The 20,086-nt window shown below is 38.5% G+C and overlaps 1 protein-coding gene across 2 annotated transcripts; it reads right to left on the bottom strand.

Annotated features, from left to right (window-relative positions):
* Positions 1 to 2,257: 2,257 nt before the first annotated feature.
* Positions 2,258 to 17,684, bottom strand: LOC128455140 (tissue factor). Of its 2 annotated transcripts, none has more exons than XM_053438815.1 (7): positions 17,358 to 17,684; positions 16,657 to 16,777; positions 13,309 to 13,401; positions 11,779 to 11,879; positions 10,008 to 10,186; positions 6,692 to 6,857; positions 2,258 to 2,956 (listed from the first exon to the last, which is right to left on the bottom strand). In XM_053438815.1, exons 1-7 carry the CDS (start codon positions 17,422 to 17,424, stop codon positions 2,811 to 2,813), a joined length of 873 nt encoding a protein of 290 aa, XP_053294790.1. In that variant the 5' UTR covers positions 17,425 to 17,684; the 3' UTR covers positions 2,258 to 2,810. The 2 variants fall into 2 exon arrangements, with proteins under 2 accessions (XP_053294790.1, XP_053294791.1); XM_053438816.1 differs by having other exon boundaries at positions 2,835 to 2,956; positions 6,722 to 6,857; positions 17,358 to 17,682.
* Positions 17,685 to 20,086: the final 2,402 nt, after the last annotated feature.

The raw sequence follows: 20,086 nt of genomic DNA, 5'->3' as shown, positions 1-20,086 counted from the left end.
GAGCTTTGTGGCAGAATAGGTGTTAGTGTTTCATTCATAATATGTATATAAATGATATACTCTGCTATTGTGGTTTGGATATTATCTCTTGAGTAGATTTAGTTTTAAATTGAATGCAACCTTTAGCAAGATTTTGGTTGCAGTGTATAGGGAGGGTATATCCATATCATCCCCATAGTAATATGCATAGTGTTTTAACTGATCAGTTACTTTAATGTGGTCTTTATAAAGTACCTTGACAGGGTTCGGTATTTAATTAATTAATCTCCATTCATACACAATTGCAATTTGGGATTTTCGACAGCAAAGTCAGTGTCTCTGTGATAGTTTGTCTACCAGAGAATGGTGGATATTAATTAGTAAAACATTTTCTTTTACACTGTCTATATATAATCATCATCACATTTTTTAACATGTAATAGCATACTCTTTTTGCAGTTGGAACTCTAAAAATAATTTTACCTGGAATGCTCTGATGAAACATTGAACAAAACGATTTCCAACTGTTTTTGCTTATCACTTGGGTTTTGGACCTGTTCCATTACTTTCAATAATTATTTTTATGTTTATCAGTTGTTAATTCCTGATTAATTTTCTTTGTGTTTTGCACTATAGGGACTTGCATCAACCCAGCTCTCAGACAGAGCTTCTGTAAATCTGCTTGATTTCTAGGTATGGGTCTGATGGTGAGAGTAGTTGGTTTTGCTGGTACCAAACCTATGTAAAATTAAGAATGTGAATTAATGAGAGAATGTTAGTGGGTTTATGTTAGAGTGTCCATAATGAATAGATAGTGCATCAGTCTTCCTTCGCCCTGGAACAGACTTGGTAGATACTGAAGGAACTGTTCAGTTAATATTCATTTTCAGCTCACACCTACCTCATTACTTATTTGTTATGATGACATAAGAACACTGTGAACCCTTTAAAAGCAAACATTCTTTAATTTCGATACGTGTGAAATCATCAAAAAGTGTATATGAAAGCTCAGTGCAATAGTGTTATTATTCCTCAGGACCAATTACTGCTGTGCTCAGTTCTCATGCCAGGGGTTGTTTGAATATGAGCTACTCATTATTTTTCAAGGAACATAACAAATATACCTATATGACAAAATATCAAACACGACAGTGTTCAGTGTTGTTTTCCTTAGAGAGCCATAAGCCATTAAATGTTATTTATTGTGGACAAATTTGTCATTCACACTATCCAATAAATGTACAGGTTGTATATTTTGTTTTGAACTATGCGTGATGTGGATGCTTCCTCTCACAATATATATAATGCTTTGCAAGGATGTGAATAGATATTCCATATGTTACATTTTCATTTCCATGTATATCCATTGAGAAATTATTGTAGATAAACTAAACACATTTACCACCAAAATAAATAACTAACACATTAAAATACCTCTTTAAAACAAAGCAAACATCATAAAAATAAATTTGTTATTGCCATATAGATTATCAACATCATTCGAGCCATGAGCTAGTGACGGTGTGTTTCGGGCTTCTATTCAGATGTCTCTGCTGTTTACAGAGAAATGGCTCTGCCCCCATAACTCCTACAAACTCTCGAACTTCTAATTGATATTTCAAAACAAAGCAGAAACAATGAAAGCTCATTCTGTATAAACTGGTTCCTATTTTAGGAAGAAGCCAACATTTTGTCAAAACCCGAGAGAATTCTCAATAACACTTGTTTTACGAATTTTATAAATATGCAGTTGTAAGACCAGATTTGTATGTCAGAGAACATTTCCAAGCTTACGCCCTTAAGCTTACACACATTTTTGAATGATAACTGGTATCTCTGTGCTTACTAAAATTGTATGATTAAGCATAGAAACATGTAGCACTAGAAACAGAGTTTTTCTTGTAGAGCTTTTTTTTTGCACCGTGTTTGGGTCTGTGTTTGTGTTCTGTGATACAGATGTATGCATTTTACAAACCATGGTTGAGATAAAATATATTTAGATCAATGAAGAAATATGTGATGATAATAAATTTGTGATGTATGTGTTGCTGTCCAAATGTGATGTTCTATGTTGAAATAAAACTGTAATGCCATATTGTGGTCAACTTCGGGTTTTTGTCTTCATCTTACTCATGTAGTACTTATTCGTTGAGGGAATGATTTGGGTTTCACTCTTTGTTTCAGCTTAGATACAATGTCAAACTCTAGCAGCTTGTTAGTTACTACTCAAACTGTATTTTTTTATTAAACATCACTAATGAGACAGGGTCTGGACAACTTGAACATTTCACGTGTTTTATTGGTTTCACATCTCTTTGATCAACACACTTTTTTCAATGGAAATAAAAAATAACAGAATAATGATTCTGAATCACATACGGCTTAAAGAGGAGTTATGAGCTGATGAACTATAATAGGACACTAGACCTTACTTAAGAGAGAACTGTTAGGGAATTTAAAGGAGAAGATTCATTGGCAGAAGGTAAAAAAAAACTAAAAGCATGTTTTGAGAAAACAGTGTGATGTTAGCTGGAGCAGCGGACTGGGTTAAAAGAATATTTTGGGGGATGAAGTTGTGAGGAAATTGTTGGTCCAGATAGGCCACTCAAAACCATAGGACAGATGGCAGTAATACAGAAGTGATGCTTAAAGGTTATAATAGATTGAAAAGAAGAATTCATCAGAGCAATATGTTACTTAAGTTTGACTGTAAATCTAAAAAGGAAATTAGTAAATTGCTACTACAATACATTGGAATCCAAATAATGTTCTACTACAAAAGGGAAAGAGACAGAACTTATTTGGGACCAGCTTCTTGTGGTGGAAAACATCTAAATAGGTCCCGATGCCTGAGATGTCTGCGTGGTTTCGTATCTTTGTTTGTTACGTCTGTAGCAGAGTACCGTCACTGTAGAAATGAGGATGAGGACTGTGAGGAGGATGAAGATTCCACCAACCCATGCTCCAACACTCAGCTCTGCAGGATCAATGAAAGGTACAGTTAGACAGAGGATTGTGGCTCATTGTTCATCACTTTAGTGTATGGTTTTTAACAACTAGTGTCTTCCATGTGCAGGTTCCTGTGCCAAACCAACCGATAACCCTAACCCTAACCAATATGGAAGATAAAGGCTGTATAAATAAAAACAAATTGAAGAAATAAATAAAATGAAGTAAAATTTTCCTAAGTTTTTGCTGAGTATCTATTTTACTGTAAAAAAGTGTTTGTCCATGCCACATCCAAATCCATTCTGTAATCCCACTGAAAAACAGTGAAGGGGTTAATTATATTTAGTTTTGAACAGCAGAGGGCAGCATACATCTGCAAAAAGTGCCAACAAAGCATTTACAGTAGTTTCCAAAAGGTGGTACATGGAGATGCATCCTCATTAACTAACATCACTTGTGAAAATTTTTTATAATTAAATAATGATTCATGATTCTTTTCTTTTTGTTCTGAGATTCTGGTGCTAGTGCGACATCTTGTGGTAATAAATATCTTATTGTTAAAGTGGTGCTTGGGTGAGACCAAGTAAAGAGTATTCGTTGACAAAGATTATTTTGGAGGATCATGAAACTCTGAAAATGTCTAAGCATATGCGACCATAATGGCTGCTAAACTTTTGACAAATATGAGTCTCCATCTGACTGTTTGTAATCACATTTGTGAATATGAACATGGATCTGCAAATTTTTTTTAAGAATGTGTTTGTGTGTGTAAACAGATTTGAAAATGTGTAATAAAAAATCTTCAAATCCGTATTCAACCTCTGTGTTGAATTTGCAAATATGTACATACTGTTTCTCACAGACAGACTGGGATGTGTTTAAACTGCAGCCAAACTGGAGGGTTCTTCCATCAATTTACAGGAATACGCTGAATGTGTGACTGGGTACATTAGCACCTGCGTTGATAACATTGTGCCCACCATACAAGCCAGGAAGCTTCCAAACCAGAATCCCTGGATGAACAATCAGGTACGTCAGATGCTGCATGCTTGGTGTCTCGCATTTAGATCAGGGAACGAGATGGAGTACAAAGCAGCAAAGTACAGACTGAGAAAAAACTTCAAAGATACAAAAAAACAGTACAATGAGAAATTGGATGGCTTCTGCTCTACTGCTGATGCCGGGCTGATGTGGCTGGGCCTGCAACACATCAGATAGTATAAGGGCCCCACAACAGGGATTAACAACTTCACCATCACTCTGCCTGAACAGCTCAACCAATTCTATGCCAACTTCAAGACCTCCAGCAGCAACTCACAGCTGAGGCACTCACACACCCAGACCACACAACCCAACCAACAGTTGATGTACGCAGCAATCTGCAAATATGTGAGAAGATTTTTGTCTGTGTTTTCAGGAGCTGCAGCCTTAATACCACTAGGGTGGGGGAGCAGTTTGTTGTGGCTTTAGCATCAACTCACCAAAATCAAAAATCTCTGAATTAAAAATTTCCATCATAGCCTTTGTACTGTACAGTGGTCATACTTTCGGATCTCTTCTGCAAAACGCTCTTCTATTTGGTCCATATTCGTTCTTCTAAATCTTCCGTTGCTTTTGCCGGTATTATACACATTATTGGCCTCTGGCAGTGTTTTGCATGAACGAGTTTAAAAGAACACGTTAATTTTTATGGGAATGATGAACTGAATGCAACCTAATGATAAATAATGAATTTGAACGGTGAACACGTTCATATCATATTATCTGAGGAATCATGGGAACTACGTTATCCACGATACATCGCACACACATGTAGACCAAGCAAGCAACGAATTCCAAGCCAACAGCTCTCGGTCTCATATAAAAATCTCAAGTGAAAGCATAGACGTAGACTCAGCGACTACATACGATGCACCTTATTATTATTTTCGGGAGTAAAAATCTCACCTTTCTGTGCTAATGTGTCCTCCTGCGCTGAAAAAGCAAGTCCGGACGTCAGCCTCATCCGCATCTAATTTAAAACAGCATGTGGAGCTGAAGCATCCAGCTAGCCTAAAAAGTTATCTCCAAGTAATTGAAAGTCAAAAAAAGATCAAGACCCCCTGCCAACCGCCCCAAATGACCCAAACCACATTGTGTCAGGGAATGATTTCCTAGCAACAGGTAGACAAACTCTTAATTGACTACACTGTTGGAGATTTACACCCTCATAGTTAAATGGAAAAGCCCTCCTTCATCAGACTGGTGAATGGTTTACAACCAGGCAGACATGTGCCTTCTGTCATGGAAATTATTGAATCTAACTGTCATCTTTGTAATGTAACAGATCCTCCTGTCCTTACAGCTATGCTCAAAGTTCAGTTGGATTGACCTGAGGAAACATCATTATATAAATTCCACTTAATGTTTGCATCTGCATCAGGAAATGTTAGTTACTTTGAGCCTAAATGCCCTTGTGACTATATGATGTTTTGCCCAGTGTCTATACACTCAGGAGAGAGGGGGGCATTTACCCCTACGTTGAAAAAGTCTGACCACTGAACACGTCCTGCCTGCATGATATCGAAGGATGACGTGAACCCCTGAGCTGTGCATAAAGCTGGCACATCTCATCTCGCCCGTTGTCAGAATCTTGATACCTGCAGTAGTGTTGGAGATTCTGTCCCGCTTGGCCAAGTGTTTGCTCAGTAACTCTGTCTGTGTTCAAATCTATTCTCTGTAAATTGTTTCTTGACCATTAATTAAATACTTTGAGATCATTGAATTGTTCACTGAGTATGATGGTTTATTTCCTCACCAGGGAATTAAATACAAATTCCCGCCACACCTTCAAGAAAGAAGGTTCAGGGACTGTTAAATAAAGAATTCAGTGATTTTATAAATTTAAATGATGGAATTTAAAGGGGACATATTATGAAATTTTCACTTTTGTAGTGCTTCTACACTTTAATTTGGGTATTTGGCATGTCTACCGTCCCAAAAACTTGGGAAATAAAAAACTACCGCGATTTGTTGTGGTTCCTCTATGTCAGAAACGACACGCTAGATGGCGTGGGATTACGACTGAAAAATACGTCATGTTCCAACCATGCCCATGTAGGGAGTGAGAGGGGGAAGGGGCACTCAAACAGGTCAATCTGAGTAGGGCTGTTTTAGACAGGGTAAAAAGGATGCTGTTTTAAATTATCCTTGTGGTATTTTGACCAAAATATGTTACAGACATTTCATTAAGACCCCAAGGAACCATATTAACTGTGGTAAAATGGGCATAGGATGGGTTCTTTAAGGTCTAGCCTAATCATTGGTTTCATAGCAAGGCATAGCACTATGATTTGTTGTGCCTTTTGTTTGCAGGGTATGAATAAATAAACAGGCAACGTTAGCCAAAATTAACAAAAATAAAAGAGGTCGCCTTGTTATAGGCTCCTTGCCCCCGCTGCCCCTGCACCTGTTGCCTCGTCGGCGGACAGGCTGGCGCCTGCAGCCCTGCAGCCCCTGCTCAGGGTCCATTGTCGGCGGAGAGTCCGCCAAGTGCAACCCCTGCAGCCTCTGTTCCTATTCCCCTGTCAGTGGAGAGGCCGGCCGGCCACTGCAGCCCCTGCAGCTCCTGTTGCCAGGGTGCCTGACTGCCCGTGCACCGTCAACCATCGGCTCCTGTTGCCAGGCAGCCTGTGCAGCGTAAGCCACAGTTTTGTGGTATAATTTGTGAGGTGTTTTTGTTTAGTATAGTATAGTGTGTGTAGTGTATACGGAGTGTGTGGACCTTGCAGGATATTTATGTATCCCTTCGTACACCGCTGTTGGCTCCAGGCTCCCTGCTTGAGGGGTTTGGTTCTTGAGGGGATATAAGCTGCTACCATGAAGCAGTATCTCTCTCCTGGATCCAGCCCAGATACCTGTGCCATACTCGAGTCAGATAGGATGTCTCTCTATCAGGAAAGAATGGAAAATATCACAAACACATCATGTTAACATTCAGTTGCAAAGACCTTCAGCAGTTTTTAATAAACCTAAGTATAAAGTATGTATGGTTCAATACATATCACTTAATTTAAATTACATTCCTGAAAGTAATTTGAGCTGCAGCTGGTTAGCTAGGTTTATCATTAATTAGAAACAGGTACAAACAGTGGGCTCTGCCAAAAGACAACACCATCAAGCTACCAGAACCACTGCACCTCATTGATTTGTAAGTGTAAAACCAACAAAAGACAAAAGCGCCAATACGACATTCATATATATATTAGTGCTGTCAGTTAAACGCGTTATTAACGACGTTAACGCAAACCCATTTTAACGAGGTCAATTTTTTTCTCGTGAGATTAACGCAGACCTGCCAACTCTCCCGCTTTCGCTGTGTCACACACGCATGTTTCCACACGCACTCAGGCCACACATCCAATTTCTCACGCCAAAAAAAAAAAGATCTTTGAAAATAAAAACTATGACTAAATCTATTTTAACTTTTGTTGACGAGACGAGACGAGACGAAAATGTTGGTGGTTGACTAAGTCACAATAATTTTTTCAAACATCATCGTATCAGGCCGTCATGAAGTACAAGGTGCGGCGAGTGTGTGTGTGTGCTCCCAGATAGCATACTGGCCCGGTGGCTCCGCCCCCCCGCCCCCGCTCACTCACTCACTCAGAGAGACACAGTGAGATCAGAGCTCGTTCACGTGAAGCAGCCACTCAGTGACTGACTGCTTCTTAACTATGGAAACAGTGAAAACACTGAGTTTGTCTGGTCTCAGCTGCTCAGAGATCAGCGCCTCAGCTTCTTGATCAGAGCAGAAGCTGCATTTGGTTTCTACCGAGCTTCAGTATCTGTGTCCGCCTCCAGTCTGACCTGCTCTCACTTTTTGTTTTAATATTTCACCAACTAAAATATATATATTTTAAGCTATTAGGCTGCAGCTATATGTTTTATTTATTTCAAAATAGGGTACTTCTTATTTCATACATTTTCCACAAATATGGGGAGGACTCAAATAGCCCTACAAAGTTCTGTGTTTAATTTATTTGAAAGTAGGCCGACACTTGCCTGTGTATTTTGTTTGTTTGTTATTTTGTTGCTTGTCTGTTTGAGTAGCTTGCTGAAAGCAAAGAAGTAGTAGGCTTACCTTTTATTGGTAACCTAACTGTTACGGTTCATTGTTTCTGAAATAAGAGGCCTGACTGCTATGTTCACAGCAAACTTGAAAAAAAGAAAATATTAAGCCATGGTTTAACTGCACTATAGGTCCATGTTTACCTGAAATGTGCACTTTATAATTTTATTTTGTACCGCCCTGTTTGGCAATGTCGTTTTTCAGTAAAATAAAACATTTGCATAAAGCAAGGCAATCCACTTTTCCATGTTGATAAGAGCATTCAAATGAAAAAAAAATTATGGAAAAAATATAAATGAAGGGACATTTAGAATAGATAAAAATTCGCGATTAATTTGGAGTTAACTATGACATAAATGTGATTAATTGTGATTAAAAATATTTTAATCGTTTGACAGCACTAATATATATATATGCAGTGCATCCGGAAAGTATTCACAGTGCTTCACTTTTTCCACATTTGGTTATGTTACAGCCTTATTACAAAATGGATTCAGTTCATTTTTCCTAAAAATTCTACACACAATACCACATTATGACAAAGTGAAAAAAGTTTGTTTAAAATGTTTGCACATTTATTAAAAATAAAGAACGAAAATATATCATGTACATAAGTATTCTCAGCCTTTGCTCAATACTTTGTTGATGCACCTTTGGCAGCAATTACAGCCTCAACTCTTCTTGAGTATGATGCTACAAGCTTGGCACACCTATTTTTGGAAGTTTTTCCCCATTGTACTTTGCAGGACCTCTCAAGCTCCATCAGGTTGGAACGGGAGCGTCGGTGCACAGCCATTTTCAGATCTCTCCAGAGACGATCAATCGGGTTCAAGTCTGGGCTCTGGCTGGGCCACTTAAGGACATTCACAGAGTTGTCCCGCCGCCAATCCTTTGTTATCCTGGCTGTGAGCTTATGGTCGTTGTCCTGTTGGAAGATGAACCTTCGCCCCAGTCTGAGGTCCAGAGCGCTGTGGAGCAGGTTTTCATCAAGGATGTCTCTGTACATTGCTGCATTGATCTTCCCCTGGATCCTGTCTCCCAGTTCCTGCCGCTGAAAAACATCTCCACAGCATGATGCTTCCACCACCATGCTTCACTGTAGTGATGGCAGTGGCCAGGTGATGAGCGGTGCCTGGTTTCCTCCAGACATGATGCTTGGCATTCAGGCCAAAGAGTTCAATCTTTGTTTCATCAGACCAGAGAATTCTGTTTCTCATGGTCTGAGAGTCCTTCAGGTGTCTTTTGGCAAACTCCAGGTGGGCTGTCATGTGCCTTTTACTGGGGAGTGTCTCCGTCTTGCCACTCTACCATACAGGCCTGAGTGTTGCAGAGATGGTTGTCCTTCTGGAAGGTTCTCCCCTCTTCACAGTGCAACGCTGGAGCTCTGTCAGAGTGAGCTTCGGGTCCTTGGTCTACTCCCTGACTTAGGCCCTTCTCCCCACCGATCGCTCAGTTTGGCAGCACGGCCAGCTCTAGGAAGAGCCCTGGTGGTTCCAAACTTCTTACATTTATGGATGATGGAGTCCACTGTGCTCATTGGGACCTTCAATGCTGCACACATTTTTCTGTACCCTTCCCCAGATCGGAGCCTCGATACAATCCTGTCTCGGAGGTCTACAGACAATTCCTTGGACTTCAGAGCTTGGTTTGTGCTCTGACGTGCACTGTCAACTGTGGCACCTAATATAGACAGGTGTGTGCCTTTCCCAATCATGTCCAATCCACTGAATTCACCACAGGTGGACTCCAATCAGGTTGTAGAAACATCTCAAGGATAATCGGTGGATACAGGATGCATCTGAGCTCAAGTCTGAATGTCATGGCAAACGCTGTGAATACTTATGTATATGTGATTTCTTTGTTTTTATTTTTAATCCATTGCAAACAAAATAAAATACAGCTGTGAATACCTTCCGGATGCACTGTATGTGGTATCTGACCATAATCTAAAAAAACTGCAATACTGTACCTTGCCTGTGCTTCCAGACTTGTAGTAGCTGATCTTGTACTTGAGATCTTTTTTGAAAATGTCTCTGATGGTGAGTTGCTTCTCACCCAGATGGACACTGGTCAGAGTATCTGTGATGTTGACAGTTACTGTCGTCTCATCTACAGCCTCCACAGTGAAATGCACAGCACTGATATTACCTGAGGAGAGGGAAAATCAGCAATGATGATCAGACTACTGTCAGGCATATTCAGACTTCCTGAAAGTAGGCCCCAGCACGGTGATGGATTCCCTTAAATAGATGCAATTCAAAGGGCATAAACATGCTCGATAGAACACAATGTTTTATACATATGTACAGTTTGGTGAATATTTAAACATGTTATAGTTCTACTGTACGAGTGTGGCAAAATGGCTCAAGTTCTCCCTCCAACAGGTTTAAAAATCGTAGCCCCCAAGTTTAACCTTTGCTCTTTGGAAATGAATGAAGCATATTAAAGTGAGACATTAACACAAAACGCCTCTTGAACTCTCCCCTAAACCAATAGGAAATACACCAGTTTGAATCTATTGATTTTGAAGGGTTATGGTTAGAAGTTAGAGGAAGTTTTGGTACTTTTCGACATTTCTGCAACTCATATGCTCCTCACATCCTAGGAAATCCTTTGACTGAATTCAGATTTTTTCACTTTAATCTCATGACAGAGACAGCTAAATGACTATATTCAATCTTAATAAGATTGCATGGCACAGGCTGACTATGTCTCCTTCAAATTTAGCATCAAAATAATAATTTGTGTGTGTTTTAGAAAGCTATGGACATAAAGAGGGATCTTATCAATTTAAGCTCTAGTCTTGCCTGTTTAATCTCATGTTTTTGCACCCTTACTGAATAAAGTACGAGCGATGCTTCTTTTGCACGCGTTTACGCAACGATATGTGTTAATATCGGTCAGCTTAGGAAGAGTGAAAAAAGATATTTCTGATATTGCTACTTCTCTGCAGCTCAGGTATATCTCGGTTTCTTTCTTCCCTTTCAGCTCTTTCCATTTACAGCACATTACTATATGGATATGTGGAAACCATGTCCAATACCTATGTATGAACCATTAACACAACAGAACAGTCTGCTCCTCAGTACAGAATCCAAAGATTATAGATGAGGTTCTGAATTGTGTTGCTCAGTGTTAACAACATTGGCATTGGTCATACAAAGGTGCAAGGGTCCTTTAATGCTTTTTGCAGCATTAATTAAATATTGGAACTGGACCTTGTATTTTACTGTTGGAAACTACATTCTCATTTATGACAATTGCAGCACATTTCCATATTTGCTTCTGTTGTGAAAAAATTTGGCGTATTCTTACTGGAATTTAGCCATTTTATTCTAGTCTACATAATGTAAGTATTCTCTACATTAAGATTTCCAATATTCATAAATATCCAAAAGAATGAATAAAAGCCTCAGGTTCCGCGTTTTACAGATGAACAGATGAATGCAATGTCTCAGTATTTTGTCATCAATTGACTCATCTAGATGTCGTGAAATGAGATAAAACTAATATGCAACCATTGTCTGTAGAGAGAACCCTTTGACTGTCTTCATCTGTCACTTCTCTTTTTGTCATTGTCACTGATAGCAATATACAATACTACTATACCTACATTACTGTGTTATTTCTATGGGTGTGTGTAAAATGTGTGGGTGTGTGTGTGTGTGTGTGTGTGTGTGTGTGTGTGTGTGTGTGTGTGTGTGTGTGTATGTGTGTGTGTGTGTACATGCAATACATACTGTCCTTATAGGGGTTGAAGGATGGGGAAAAAGTGTGAGGTAACTCCTCTGGGTCATAGCTCCCGGTGTCAGGTATGGTTTGGATGTCAGCAGTGTAAGTCCTGCCCAACAGGATTACATCATTTATAGGTTTTACTGATATCTGATATGCACATTACATTACATTACATTTCATTAAGCTGACACTTTTATCCAAAGCGACTTACAATAAGTGCATTCAACCATGAGGGTACAAACCCAGAACAACAAGAAGTACAATTTATTGTAAAAGCAAAACTACAAAGTGCTATAAGTAAGTGCCATTTAAGTGCTACTAAATTGTTAGTTTCAAAATTGTATTCAAGGTATAGTCGCACTAAGTATATACTGATATGCAGTCAGTATATATATATATCATACTGGTGAAGCCTGCCTTTATCAGGCTCGATGAAAGAACCTTTATACCCAAGGGATTGACAGAACATGATAAGGCATATAATGAGTTGGAATAATTTACTGCTTATGTTAACACAACATCTCTTATTGCCGGTACATCCCATTTCCAAACTTAAACTGGCTTTGATCTGTGCATGGATAGGGTGGGTGGATGGTTGGGTGTTATTCTAATTACCTTAATTCTGTACACTACTTTGCGTTACAATATTCACATGAAAAGTGCTTTCCAAATTAAGTCTGATTGGTTGACTGATTGATTGATTCTAATCTGTTTGAAATAATAACCTAAATGATCACTGATTTGAACATAGTAAAAGAAAATACAGTTTTAAATCAGTATCTTTATACTTTAATATAAATTTTTGTATTGCTTGACCTTATGTAGAGTCAAGGTATTCTTGTTAATGATCCAGATTTCTAGGTTTATAGTGGTGTTCACTTTAGTTAGAACCAAGTATCTCATTTCCACTGATCTACTTATCTGGATTGGATGATCCTGATATGAGTATGTTATACTGTAATATCGTGTTTTATAATTCATAAACTCACACTTGATTAGCTTTATCAAAATGTATGTAACTGTTTATCCAGTTTCATACATGACCTCTGGGTCAAGACTTTCTCTTTAGGTTTCCTTTCACACATCAACAATGCAGCGAGAGATTCTCCCCTCAGATGAATTCACAACTGCAACAAACGCAGTAATGTATACATTTTCCATGCATATTGATTTTTGCGACTGTTGGTAGTGTTAAAAATGTCAGCAATTTCCCACTTGCTCACAGTGAATCCTGAGGATATCCTGTGTTCCCACATCTGCTCCTTTGGAGTTTCTACAGACTTTATATTAGGGGTACACCACAGGAACTCCAGAGGCTCTCGCTCGGACATTTGTGTACACGTACACTTCCGAGTTCAGTGCATGTCTGAGAGCAGTGTAAGCTACCATGAATCAAAAGTCGGACAAAGAAGGGTAAGGACACAGGACATATAATTATAATGCTGAATAGAAAGAAACATAATAAAAACTCCTCTACAAATAATTATTAATATTAATATATATTATACAATGCTCAAGATGTTCCTGGTTCCTACCTGTCAGAGGGCATGAGGTGATTGGACAAATCACATTCCAAATCTGACACTTGGCTGCACTCTTCAGATTCAACCCACTCGGGGTCTTCGTCCCTGATATTCAAATGACAACATTGTATACTTGTTATTCAATCATATTTGAAATATTTATCTTACCATTTAATAATTTCCATGGCCACAAGTGATGAGCAGAAATACAATTTTGTATTTTACATTACAAAAAATGTAAATAACCTGAAAACATTTTTTTTTATAACATTTAGATTTATTTATTTTGAAAAACATCTGATTCTGGGTGTGCATCTGATACTGTGTATGATAAGCATCAAGCACTGTGTATAGCCTTTGACAAATGTTGAATTAAGAACAGACACAGAGAGAGTCACCCTCGAAAGGAAATTCGCTAATACAAATGATGTTACAGTTGATTATGTTTTAAACTAAGTGATGCCAAACACCCACCATACAGGTTAAGCCCATGCAGAACAGATTTCTGGTTGCAAATATATGCCTTTACAAGACTGTATAATTTGTTGCATATACTATAACCAGCATAAATAAATGTAATTATGTATATGTCATTCTGAATATTGTCATTTGTTGCACATATATTCAGCATGAAAGAAATGTAATAATCTTTAAAGAATGCAGTGAGACGTCGCCCAAATGTAACGGAATCGCAAACAGAGCTTCCGAAATTGAATAAGGTCTGAAACAGAGGCCTTCCAAGACTCCAAAGATTTATAATGATATCAAAGTTTGATTGACAAATCACTACTTTAGAAGTGTAATGGGAGACAAAAGTCAACTTGGACAAGTATGACACCATTAGGTTCGGGATGAATCAGAAGTTTGAGCCAGAAAGGAGGTAAAGAATCCCACCTCCTGATTGGTAGAATAGACAACAGCAGATACTAGGATGGGAAATATAAGCAGAGGTTTACAATTTGGTTCCGGAGCCGGCTTGGGTTTACATCTTGGGAAAGAATAAACTCTTTCAAACTCGGACCATCTCCAGTGAATTTGTTTGATCAACTATGGAGACTCCAGCAATAGCAGAGTAAACAAGTTGGACAAGAAGTCTAGACTTAGTATCTTGCCCTGTGTTAGACTTTTTATCTCCATCACTTATCTAAACCTGACCCAAAGCATGTTTTGGTGGGTTGTCCCTCTTCGCTTGATGTTGCTGGATGGTAGGGTGTATACCTGGATACTTTGGCTGACTTTCACTCTCCCTGGTGTTTTTCACTCAAAAAATTCACCTGAAAGCAAAGGTTAGCACCTGTTTCTACAGGGACACTTCTTGATGATGTCACTATTGGAAACTGGGAGGGACCTTCCTGCATGGGCTATGGTGTAACAATGCCTTTGCCTGTGTTTTTGTCTTTAACAAGACAATGAGAGGCCTGTTGTCGTGTGTCGGCTTGGAAAAGGCTGCCCCCCTCCTGTCCCTGAACCCATATCAGCCCATCATCCAATAATTTCAGCTCCATTTGTGTGAAATGTAAAGGCACCTCCATGCCATCTTCTGTTGTGAGGAGTAAGTATTTTGAACCACATATATCCCATGAACAATAATTAGTGAACCTAATGCTTCTGGCTCCCTCCTATGAGATAATTTGGGGGCCAGATAGTTGAACTGGAGAATAATATTTTCTCTCTAAAGCAACAGGGCACAGTTAGATACATAGCTGCCAGTGGCGTACAATCAGGTCAAGCAGGTTAACCAGTGCTTGAATTGTTAAATAAAAAAATAGACATTGATTTATAAGTGGAATCCACTGTTTTGAAATCAGGTGTTATGTGGTTGGCATTCTTATCTGCTCCTTTACCGAGCTGAGCACCTACCAGAGAAACAGTGGCATCAAAAGGGGTGTTCTGATGTAGTAAAAGTTTTGTTAATAAACGTTCACAGAGTTGTGCAGCAAGAGGGAAAGTTCCTGTCTTGTTCATCCCAGTGACTCCTACGCCTGTATAACTATTGACATGTGCAGGGCGTAAATGTTTGACATCTTAAAAGATTATCACAACAGTCTTTTTCTTCCTCTGTGTTGAGAGACAGCAGCATGTAAACAAGCAAATGACACTGATTTCTCAATAGGTCCTCCACAAAATTCATTTTCAAGATGTGCAATCTGAGATATCACCTTCAGTTTTTAATTAAGCTGCTCCTCAAAGATGTCTGAAATATATAATAATGACTTGTTACTCTGGGGGATTCATTTAAACTTTTCTCACCATGTCTGTTGTGGTAGCCAGGAAATTTCCGCATCTATATGAGGTCTCCATGAATCAATAAAATGTAAGAATGTTGTGTTTATCTTTATTTATCTGCAATATGATTGTTGTGCTTTTACAAATGTGCTGTTTGTGTTACTTACTTCAAATATTTAATTTATTTTTGGTGACTGGTCTTTGTTCATTATTAATTTTGCATTATGATTGTTTGTACTGCAAAAATCATGGCTTGGAAAAATAAACTTCGAACTGCAATTCCCATTGTCATACTCCCTTTTTAAAGGTCAGCCATAACCTGAACCTAAACGCAATAAAGTTTTATTAGTTACCTCTGAGTGAAAAAACTATTTCTCCAGAACGAGGCCACTCTGAACCAAGTGCAATCAATGTTAATCAGTAAAATAATGTAAACCTAGACCTTTTAAACCTGTAAATATGCAATGAATGGAGTGACTTGTCTTAAAAAGATATCCACGTCTACTGCCAGAGTGGATCAGTCCCTGTATGGGGAATTGTATCTCTAAGATCCAAGGTTACACTAGGACATCTTGTTAAAGCCATATGGGACAAATTGTGATAGGTGAATATGGGCTATACAAATAAAATTTGATTGATTGAATAGAAAAGAGTTTGCCACCCTTTCTGTCTAAAAGCTAATTGTCCATGAGCTACAGACTATGGATAACTTATCATTGGTTAATCCAAAAAAGTACACTGCGCAGTATTCAATCTGTAATTTTAAACAGTTATTATTAAATAATTTTACAGCTTTTTTTTGGTGTTTTTGCAACGGGAACGCAATTTTAAAGAAGTATGGAGTAGTTGTCTAAAAAAATTTAAACATTCATAGTCAGGGTGCTGAAGTAGGACAGCAAGAAAACAGATCAGTGTAAATACTTCAATATCTGCGAGCCATCAGAGCTGTGTATCATTCATAAAGATAGACTTCATGGTTCATATTCAGTTTTAGCAAATGTTGGAAGAGCTTAAGTTTTTAAGTAAACCGTTACCCTTTACCTTTACCCCCCAGCATTTTACAGTTCTGAAATGAAAAAAAAATATGGTCGTGTGTGGGTGTGTGTGTTTGTGTGTGTGTATGTTTGTACTTACTCAGCGAAAAAGACATTGTACTGGTATGTGTGGTTAGATTTTTGAACAGTCCATGTCAGGATGGTTTTAAAGTCCAGAGACAACCAGCGAACGTTCTCAACCTTAGTCCCAAAGTTCTGCTCTGTGAATGAAATATTGCATATAAATTTCAACTCTTCTGCGATGTGACGATATTTCTTCCTGGTTTACTTTTTTTATTCAGTGAGTGTAATGTCAACAAACTTGGAACATCAGTTGGAGAATAACTTTGACACCCACTTCCCACCCTCTACTTCCTTATAAAATAGACCAAATGTAAAACTGAGCTGCCAAAAGAGTGACACTCTTACAATAAAGTAACAGTCTTACATTTGTTTGCCATCTGTGAAATATAGCAACACAGTATACATATAACATCAAACATGAGAATGAAAGACATTTGCCCTCTGTCCATTCTCTATGAATGGGGTTCTGCTGTGAGATTAGTCATGAGGTCTGATGACATTCCATTCACCTCTACTTGTATTTTAGCTCCACGCAGATATCTCACATGTAAGTGTTTCATAATCTGGATAAATGAAAGCAAACCTCACAGCATGGTTGTGTATCACCTGACACAGGCCTACCTCTGCTTGAAAAGATTTAACACAATCATCAATCAACATGATCTATCTATCTTATCTATCTTCCCATACCTCTATCTATCTGTCATGTAGTTTTACCTGCAGTAGTGACGATCCAGTCAGAAAGACAAACTCCCAGGAAAAGGACAGTTTTTAGAGATGCCATGTTAGTACAACCCAGGTCTGTTCTCCTTCAGTCCTTGATCATGTTCAAACAATCTCACCCCAGAACAAGCAGCTGTAGATCAGATATTCCACCAGCATGTAGCCGCTCAAATTACATGTGGTTTGCGTTAAGAGTGTGGGAGCAATAAATGGGGGAAACAGGGGGAATGTTTAGGGATCCGCCTTGTTCTGCTTGCTGATCCTCCCACATGCTTGTCTGATGATGGGGTTTTGAACAACAACTTGTTCAGTTTTAACTCATCATGGCTAAGAGTATGAATGTTAATGTGCTGACTCACCACACCCCTTTAAAAGTTGGACAGAGTCACTCTGTGACAGGACCAATGCTTAAACCTACAGAAACATGAGTAATTAGTTCTCAATAGTTAAAAACACCCTGACAAGAACCAAGTGGTTGATTCCTCCTCGTTGGGAGGGAGATCTCAGAAGTATGCTGCAGAAGTAGCGTTCACACAAATAGAGCTCTTTTTTAACCTGGTTTCCAGCCGCAGCATGCAACTTTTGTCAGAAGCGTTCAGTGTTGCCCCAAATAAAGAAAATAGTAATCTCTTTGGCAAGCTCATTATCATATCTACAAAGATATTAACTTGTCTAAATATTTCAAGTTAAATAAATATAACATTTAACTCCTTCAAAAATGATTGCTTTAAGTGAACACATTCTCCCTTCGCTCTACTCTTCATCTATTATCCCATCTGGGAAGCAGAGCATGGAACAAAGCCAAGGAATGTGGGACTGAAGTAAATGAAATACCACAGCTAAACCACTGTGTATTTTGGATTCTTATGGGAATAGGTGATGCCTGTTTTTTCAAGCTGTTCAAGTATTCAGCTCAAGAGAGAGCTGCAGTAAACATGTGGGATCTATTTAGACAAAAACAATGGTGTTGAGCAAGCAACTGTGTGGGAACATTGCAGCAATGTGTGTCATCTGAGAAAAGCTCCATCTAGCTGTTAAAGACGTGACTGTTTGTAGGGATTTTGCTACCATACACATACATAATCACTCAAAGAAACACATATATTAAGCACACTCTGCCCATAATGTATACAATATGTTTGTATAAGCAGTATACTTAAACATTCAAGAAGATACAAGACTGATCACGTTTTTTGAAAGGCAACATTAATAGGCTATTAATAACATTTAACAAACTGTACTCTGCCAAGCCAAAATGTCCAAAACACATAGGGTTTTATATTGTGGTCATTGAGTTAAGTTGTTACTGCTGTTAGTCAGTGTCGCTTTCCCTTTTTTTTTTTCACCTGGGTTATCAGGCCTGATCAATGGCAAGGACCTATTTTGTTAGCCAGAGTTTTTATTTTTATTCTTCTGACGAACGAAGTGCCTTTTTAATTTCACCAAAGGAAAATGTTTATATTTTAATGTACTATTTTGTTGTCAAAATACATAAAAAAATGTTTTGATAGCCTCCCCTACAAATTTTAATTGAGGGTCTTCCTGTTCATTTACTTTAAAGGGCACATATTATGCCCATTTTACCACAGTTGATATGGTTCCTTGGGGTCTCAATGATATGTCTGTAACATATTTTGGTCAACATACCACAAGGATTGTTACGAACAGTGTTCTTTATGTCCTGTATGTATACATGTATTGTGTTCTGTTTTGTGTTGTTGTTTTGTCTCCTCCTCCTGGTTGAGTGGTGAGGCCTGCAGGGACCTGAAGGAGGAGCTCTCGGGCAGGAAGCGTCTGTGAAGTGGCCAGAGGAAGAAGCATCCTGGCCGATCATCTCAGCTGGTGCCAATAATAAAATCACGAAACCTGGTCCAGATCTCCAATCAACCCTTCCCCTTTAAATAGTTATTTGTTGTTTGTTCCAGAGAGAGGCTTTTTGGGTGGAGCTGTGGCAGAGCTCTGTTGGTTTTTAGTTTTTAGTTTTTGATTTAGTGTGGATGTTTGCTAGTGCATTGATTTAGTTTTGCCTTTATTATTTGAGTTGTTAGCCGCCTACTTTTGTTTTGTCTTTGTTAATGTTTGTTTGTTGTGCGTACAGGGACAATCAGGACAGGTAAGATACTCCGGGGTCTACATATAACACACACGTAGGTTTACTTCTTGTTAATACCCCAGTTTAGAGTGAGCACCACCTGCTGTACTTTTGGGAGCTAAGCACCTATAAAGGTGGGTTGGGTTTCTTTGTGTTCCTTTCTTTGGTGCCGCTGATAGTCCTTGTTGATCCCTGTGTTGCTTTTTTTAAATAAATACTTTCTTTTTTCTTATATCGTGTCATAGTTTCTGTGTGACTGCACCCTCACTTCCCCAGACCTGTTGCATTTATGCTATGCCCCACTCCGAGCCACCAGGGGGCGTAACAAGGATAATTTAAAACGGCACCCTTTTTACCCTGTCTAAAACAGCCCTCCTTTGTTTTGCTGTGCAACTATATTGTAAAAATTCTTAAAATGACCCCAGCTTAATAAAGAAATGCTCCTTTTTGGTCTTAACAAACACAAATATTATATCTGTAATAATAGAGACTTAATATATAATCACAAATCATTATTCTTGAAAAATTGGTTTGTCCATGGTATTTTTCTGGCTACTAAAATTTGCAATTATAGTGTATAATATGATGCCAAACTCTGAATTACCTAATTACCATAACTATTATTTTGGTC

The sequence above is a fragment of the Pleuronectes platessa genome, chromosome 13 (assembly GCF_947347685.1).
Source record: "Pleuronectes platessa chromosome 13, fPlePla1.1, whole genome shotgun sequence".
NCBI lineage: Eukaryota > Metazoa > Chordata > Actinopteri > Pleuronectiformes > Pleuronectidae > Pleuronectes > Pleuronectes platessa.
This window is presented reverse-complemented; position numbering and strand designations above follow the sequence as displayed.